The sequence below is a fragment of the Penaeus chinensis genome, chromosome 11 (assembly GCF_019202785.1).
Source record: "Penaeus chinensis breed Huanghai No. 1 chromosome 11, ASM1920278v2, whole genome shotgun sequence".
NCBI lineage: Eukaryota > Metazoa > Arthropoda > Malacostraca > Decapoda > Penaeidae > Penaeus > Penaeus chinensis.
This window is the reverse complement of record NC_061829.1, coordinates 43,448,166-43,455,665: the sequence shown is the minus strand read 5'-3', so window position 1 is coordinate 43,455,665 and position 7,500 is coordinate 43,448,166. Positions and strand designations below refer to the sequence as shown.

Sequence of the window (7,500 nt, the reverse complement as noted above, 5' to 3'; positions counted from 1 at the left end):
CAAGCCACACTCAGTAGCCCTTGCAGAAACTATATCTAGAATCTCTCACATTCTCTCCTCGGATGAGGATTTAATACAAATGTCATCGGCATAGCAAATAATGGAGTCATTGCCTGCAAGTGGTATATCGCTCAGTAATCTATGCATTAGGATATTAAATAGCATGGGACTAAGTACACCTCCCTGAGGTGTGCCGAGTTCAAATACTTTTTTTATGAGTACTCATAATACCCCTGAAGAGAATCCATGTTAACAGTTTTCCCTGAATACCAAAGCTAGCTAGTTGATCAAGGATAATTTCCCTGTTTGCAATATCAATAGCAGATTTAAGATCAAGAAATACGGTTTGCATGCCTGGGTTTGAGTTTGTTAAGTATTCTGCAAAACAGTGCTGACTGCTATGCCCTGGGAGAAATCCATACAGTCTGGGGGATAACTTCAGAATTATTCTCTCAAGTACTTTGCACAGACAGGAGGTCAAGGAAATGGGTCTGTATTTATCAGTATTGGGTTTGGGTATAGGAATGATTAAGCTTTTAGTTCAGGAGCTTGGGAGGATTCCTTGTGATAGGCTGAGTCTATACAGGTGTAAAAGTGGGTTGCCTGGTACCTGATTAATGTGGCGAAGGACGCTGTAAGTAATGCCGTCCTCGCCAGGGGCGGTTGCCTTACCTTTCAGAAGGGCATTGCTCAGTTCCCACTCGGTTATTTCGACAAAGTCGGAGGGATAAATAGCAGCACATGCTATTGCAATACTTAAATTTCTATCTATTTTCGATTTGTTGAGCTGATTTTTTATCCCTTGTGGAAATGAGTGTATCATAGTAGTCAGTGACAACTTTGATTAGATCCTGAGAAAATTTCTCAACAGTTGTTACTTCATAGGTGTTATACCAGTCATAGACCCGTGCCTTGAAGTGATGCTCCAGGCCCGGTGGGATGATTATTCGGAGCCTAGGTGATCTAGGGGCTGAGTACTCACGCTGTCTACAGTATAATCTGTTCGTATTGCAAAGTGGTCACTAACTAACTCTCGCACCAGTAAAGTACAGTCATTACCATGAACTGAATTTTTGCCAAATACAGTCTAACCTGCCACCTCCCAAATGAGTCTCTGCTTCTGTGTCACATACTGTCAGTATTGATATAATGTTTGAATTCTTCCCCATTACTATTACGTTGGTTGTCTCTAAAGTGTGGATGCCTTGCATTGAAGTCGCCCATACATAGCATGATTTGGTTGTGAAAATTGGGGAGAAAACTAGCCAAAAATTTGAGTATCTGGCATATACATTATACAGTGAAAAATAGCCAGTGGCAGTCTGAATTTTCAAATGATAAAATTGAACATCAGCGTTCTCTGATTTTTTAACTAATTTATGCGGCAGTGTTACCTTCACATATGTCAACAATCCAGTCATGGCTGTATTCACATATGAATAATATCCCTGAATTGCAGGTGCTATTTTCACCTTTGCAGCAGCAAAAGGTTCTTGCACGCAAATAACATCAGTATTATATTTACGGATATAATACTCTAGGTCATTCAGCCTAGGCTTTATACTACGCATATTCCATGATATAAATTTGATTGTGCGTTTATCCATATGTGAATAGTGCTCTATTATGCAATCTATATCCTCTAATATTACAAATTATAGATTCACATAAGAAACATATAGCTTTATGATTATGGATTTCATTACAGATTGTAGTCTTAAACTTAAAAGTACTTTTAACCATTTCAAACATTTGGTCTTAGCTGGTTGCGTCACTGAACTCGACGTCACAGGGATCCTGATATTGTTCGTGGCGGCTGTCAGCGCTGACACGCCCACTCTGGTTATCAGCACTGGCGGTCTGACATCGGTTCTTCTCGTTCGTTTTTTTAGTACTAATGGTAACACTAGTATCACGGCAATGACAGTCACTTTAATTTTTTCCATGTCCTGTCTCAGCGTCGTTATTTCATTAATTAAGTTATTGTTTTGTTCTTTTAGGGCTTTAATTTCCTTTAAAAGTTCGAGCACATTTATGTCGCCTCTGTGAGGATCAGCATCACCTTGTTCACCTTCTCCTCCAGTTGCGTAACCGTGTCGCGTAGTTCGGTGACCTCTGCACCCCCACTCGCCGACAACTGCGGGAAATCTCTGCGGCTGGTGACGTCACACAGGGTCTGGCGCTTCCCCGGCACCCTGTCCGCGGGTTGGGTTGGGAGGGCTGCGCTGGTCACTCGCGGTCGGTACTGGGACCACAAAGGGTGGGGGGGGGGGGGGCAGGGCAGGGAGGCCCGTGAACCCCCAGTGCCAGGCAGACACACCTGTCAACCCACACCTGAAGCGTGATGGGAGAAAAGATCGAGCTTCTGCAGTATTCTCTTCTGCTGCACTGCGAGGACTCTCCCTGGCAGTATGTTGCTTACCACATGCTGTGCATGGCGCCTTGCCCTTGCAATACCTAGCTACGTGGCTACTTCCCATGCAGTTATAGCAGATCATGGGGGATGCCCTCCAGTGGTATGTACTGGGAGGTGGTTGCTCTCCTTTCCATATGATACAAATACGGTTGATTGGTTTCCTGTCTTTGTGCACTCTTAAGGCCTTATGAACTCCATCGAGTGCATACTCATGTTCAAGATCAAAATCTATGTTGTAGTGGATCACAAGGTATTCGTTTCTTGTACCCATCACAAAGTTTGAAGGTAATACCTCCAATTGATCCTTCAATAAGGTCGTCAATACAGTTTCGCTGAGAGCGAGCGACATACACATATGGCGAGGAGAGAGTGTCTCCTCGCACAAGGTCGAGGGGGGGTACCCCCCCGGGCCCGAGAGTCGTTGCCGAGGTGCTGCGCCATTTTTAGTTGAGTCCTTTATTTACCACCCTGGCTAACTGCACAGGCGTGGGCAAGCTGTGGTACATTTAATGCATGGTCATAACATTACATAGTGGTATTACATGTTAATTTTAGCCTATAACATTATTATGAGTACTTTATCAGTTTCAGGAAAGGAACAATTGCACAGTCCTTTATCCACTCATCTGCCACGCCGGCATATAGCTTGGGCGTGGAAAAGCATTAATACATTTGATATGCGGTTATGTGATACTACATTCCAAATTTAGGATACAATATAAGTATATCTTCTAAGACATCAGATGATATGAAGTAGTTACAAGTTCTCGGTACCTCATGCTAGATGGTCTGAAAGGGTGTAACACATGGCACTCTGAGATATAATGTACAAGTGTTCGCTTATATTCTTCATTACACAGTTTACACTTAGTTTCTTCGACATTACAAACTGTACTGACCTGCCAATACAATCAATATCCAAGCCTGATTCTTGCAGTCACAACATCACACTGTCTTGTTCTTGTTATATATAAACCATAGATTAATGAATTTTGCCTTCAGTTAAGTTAAGTTAAGTAAGTTTATTTACCACCCTGGCTATCTGCTCAGGCGAGGGCAATCATGATTACAGTTTTATATACATCTGACACAGTACAGTAGTCTGTGACTACTGTAATTGTACATGGTAATATAGAAACATGTCATACATCATACAAAAATAATACGTTGATATGATCTTGCCGTGTTTACATAACACTGTGTTGTTTTGTTTACGGCAGTTTTACATAGTAAATTTTGGATATAATACGAGTATATCTTCCAATGTATCAGATGAAATAAAATATTCACATAGTTCTTTATACGTGATTTTATGCTGCATTTGTTTTTGGAAGTCTGAAAGATACAAGGGTTCCCTCAGAGCTTTGACCCCAAATATAGTGGAAATGAATATTATTCTATCAGAGATGGATGGTAGGTTAAGTTCCGACCTCATGTTTACTATCCTTGCTGTTCTCGGGGCGCCAAGGATAATCCTCATGGCTTCATTTTGCACTACCTCCAAGCTATTTATTTCTGATTCCTTACACTGCAACAAGTGCAGTACATGGTAATCTACAACTGATCTTATAAAAGCCAAGTAAAACAGTCTAGCGAGCTTAACATTGATGCCATGTTCTCTTCCAACAAGAACTCTCAACGGTTTCAGTCTCTCCCAGAGTCTCTTTTTCAGGGAAAGGATCAGGTCTGCATCCATAAATTTATGTTCACCCCTAGATATTTATATTTATGACACATGTCAAGCTCTTGGTCACCTATGCGAAAAGTGGGTAGGGGTATGATGCATGGATTGAGAGCCATTGTTTTCTCAGTGGAGATGACTAATCCACACTCATGAGCCCTAATTGTGAGTTTGTCGAGAATTATTTGCATCCTCTCTTGTGATGATGCTTTGACACATATGTCATCAGCAAAGCATATAATGGATTCACCATCCCCAAGTGGAATATCTGCCACCAGCTTGTGCATGAGGACATTGAACAACAATGGGCTGAGAACTCCTCCCTGTGGCGTCCCAAGTTCAAAAGATTGTGTGGTGGAACTTCTCACTCCCCTGAACAAGACACTTGCTGATCTGTTCGAAAGATACATTCTAATCCAGCTCAATAATTTACCCCGGATGCCAAAGCTAACTAATTGTTGTAGGATAATTTCTCTGTTTGCAATGTCAAAAGCTGACTTAAGGTCAAGAAAAACAGTGTGCTTCCCTGGATTAGAGTTTGAGTAGTACTCTGCAAAGCAATGTTGTATGCTACGTCCCGTTATGAATCCGTACAGTCTGTGAGATAATTTACCTTGCAACCTGTACCTGAGTCTGTTCAAAATTATCCTTTCTAGAACTTTGCATACACATGAGGTTAGTGAGATTGGGCAGTATTTATCAGTGTTTGGTTTTGGTATAGGGATGATTAGACTGCGCATCCAGAGGCCAGGCAGAATACCTTGTGACAAACTCAACCTGCACAGGTGCAAAAGGGGATTACCAGCTACCTGAGCTATAAGGCGGAGGACACTATAGGTAATTCCATCTTCACCTGGTGCAGACGCTTTTCCTTTGAACAGTGCATTGTTCAGCTCCCACTGAGTAATCTCAGCAAAGTCTGAAGGGTCTGTCTCAGAACATCCAATCTCAATGGTAAACTTACGTGCAATTTTAGACTGACTAAGGTGGTTCTGAATATTTGTGGGAAGTGAGCTCAATTTGGACGCTCCAGCCCATTGACTAAGGATCATGTCTGCTTGTGCAAGAGGACTATGGAACTGCGGGGTGTTAGTTCTTTTGCCTGAGTCGATTATTTTTTTTTTTCCAGACCTCAGACATTGAGGTGTTATTGTTAATGCTTTGTAGGAACTGTTCAAAGTGTTCTTTTCAGAAATGAGTTTTTAAATCCCGTAGATTTTTGTTATCCTTAAGAAACTGAATAAGATTGTCATGTGTATTGTCCTGCTTGTAGATATCACAAAGCTCCTGAACTCGCTATTGTTCCCTTAATAGTGTAGGGTCACTGACCCACTTAGGTTGTTTTAGGCGTTGTGAATTGTTGCTCTTTAAGGTTTTCTTTGGACAGACCCAGGTGTTGTAGTAATCAGTGACCACTTTCATCATGTCCATGGAGAATTTATCAAGACTCGTTACTGTGTAATCGTTATACCAGTCATAAATACGTGATTTTAAGTGGTGCTCAAGGTAAGGAGGAATAGAAATTTTAAGCCTATTTGTTTTTGCAGATGGACTATTATCAACAGCGTATCTCGTTACTATTGCAAAGTGGTCATTGATTAGCTCTGTTGCAAGCATGCTTCTGACATTTCCATGCACAAGATCCCTTCCTATTACATAATCTAGCCTGCCCCCCGCCACGTGAGTTTCCCTGTCTGTATCATATACGGTCATAGATCTATGGTTCACAAAATTTTGGAACTCCTCGCCATTTTCATTGCATTGACTGTCTCCAAATGTATAATGTCTAGCATTAAAATCCCCCATGCATATTGTGCCGTGATTCTGAAAGTTGGGCAGTGAATCAGTTTGAAACTTTCTACACCTTCCATTCCACCGCTGCCACCAGATGTGAGCGACACGAGAGATGGACTTAAGGCGGATAATGAATGTGGCCTTGGCTTTTGGCTTCATTCGCAACAAGATGAGTGGATGCAAGCTTAGCTCCTTATGCCGAGGTATGTAGAATGTCCCCCTTTTATTCAGCGGCTACATTCTGGGCAGTGCTTGCTTTCACAGGCTGGAATGTCAGGTTTATCAGGCCGTGACAGGGGGGAGAGTTGCTGGGCTTGCTCGAGAGGGACATGTAGGTCACCTAGGTCTTTGGGTAAACCAGGCTAAGGAGTGGAAGGTGCGAAGTAGCTATTCCCGTGATAAGGTGTACTCAGGAGGCAGTGACGGGAAGGGGCAGCCTTTGTCTTTGTGTGCAAAGATCAGTCTAATGAGAAACGTATTAAGTTACATTTCCAAAAGAATATTCAGAATGATAATAATGATGTTAATAATGATAAATTGTTCCATAGTATAAGGTGCCTACGAAGGACAGTATCATGTTCAACGTATGAATCAAATATTCTGTACCTAATATTGAGATATTCTATATTGTTGCTTTATGTCGGTATATTTGCACCGTACAGAAGGTCTACATAAGTAAACCCATCAACTTTACATGATTTTGCAGTTAGTTTCTAAAAACTGCAAGAATCAAAATTCTGACCATATTTAAGGTTAAGCCTGTAACGTTTTGATTTCTTAATTGACTTGCAACGTGTCGGTGACCGCATCACAATTATTATTCTCATTCTTGTTATGATCATCATGATTATAATCATTTTGATTATGGTTCTTAACATCAGTACCAATACCATCTCTATTATTAATGTTATTATCTTCATCAGCATTATAAGACAGTGAATCCAACCAGTAAGGAGCTTGATGCATAATGTGAGAATGACATCATGAGTGGGAATTGTGCGATTTGATCCTTGTCCAGACGATAGCTGATCCTCATGGCAAGTATGAAGCTCCGGGGCAATTTGTAACAGGAGACTTTCATCTCTCTCTCTCTCTCTGTTTAGATAATACTGATGAGCCTCACAGATCTGCTCCTTTTATCTGACCCAGATATATTTCGTCTAGTTTCAATAGAGGGAAATCTGACCTTCTCTACGAAGAATTTGTTACGAAAAAGATAGTCATATAGATACAAATGCGATTTCTCTTATTATTTGTAACCCTTTTAGACCTTAGAATAAAGGAATATCAGAATTTTATTGTAAGAAATTATTAGTATGAAGAATAAATACTAGCTTATTGTTTTCGAAAATCGGGGATAATTTAGTTAGGAGTAAACGGCTGGAAACTATATATTTCGTCTAGTTTCAATAGAGGAAAATCTGACCTTCACTCATGTCTCTATAGTACTCCGGTTCGCCAAGGCTCTTTAGAGGAACAAAATGAAGAGGTGCAAAACAATAAAAAATAAATTATATGTAAGCTTAATAGTTTCCAAACATATAGAAACAGAAATATTACGTGTCAACTGATAACAAGAGAAAATAATGTGATAGAGAGATAGTCGGAG

At 40.8% G+C, this 7,500-nt stretch overlaps 1 protein-coding gene across 1 annotated transcript in view; it reads right to left on the bottom strand.

The window, feature by feature from the left end:
* Nucleotides 1-3,191: 3,191 nt before the first annotated feature.
* Nucleotides 3,192-7,500, bottom strand: part of LOC125030492 (probable serine/threonine-protein kinase nek3) — a 13,426-nt gene continuing 9,117 nt past the window's right edge. Inside the window, exons 5-6 of the mRNA XM_047620534.1 lie at nucleotides 6,130-6,253; nucleotides 3,192-3,205 (exon numbers count right to left, since the gene is read on the bottom strand). Of these exons, the coding sequence (XP_047476490.1) occupies nucleotides 3,192-3,205; nucleotides 6,130-6,253 (138 nt within the window). The remainder of the gene's footprint in view (nucleotides 3,206-6,129; nucleotides 6,254-7,500) is intronic.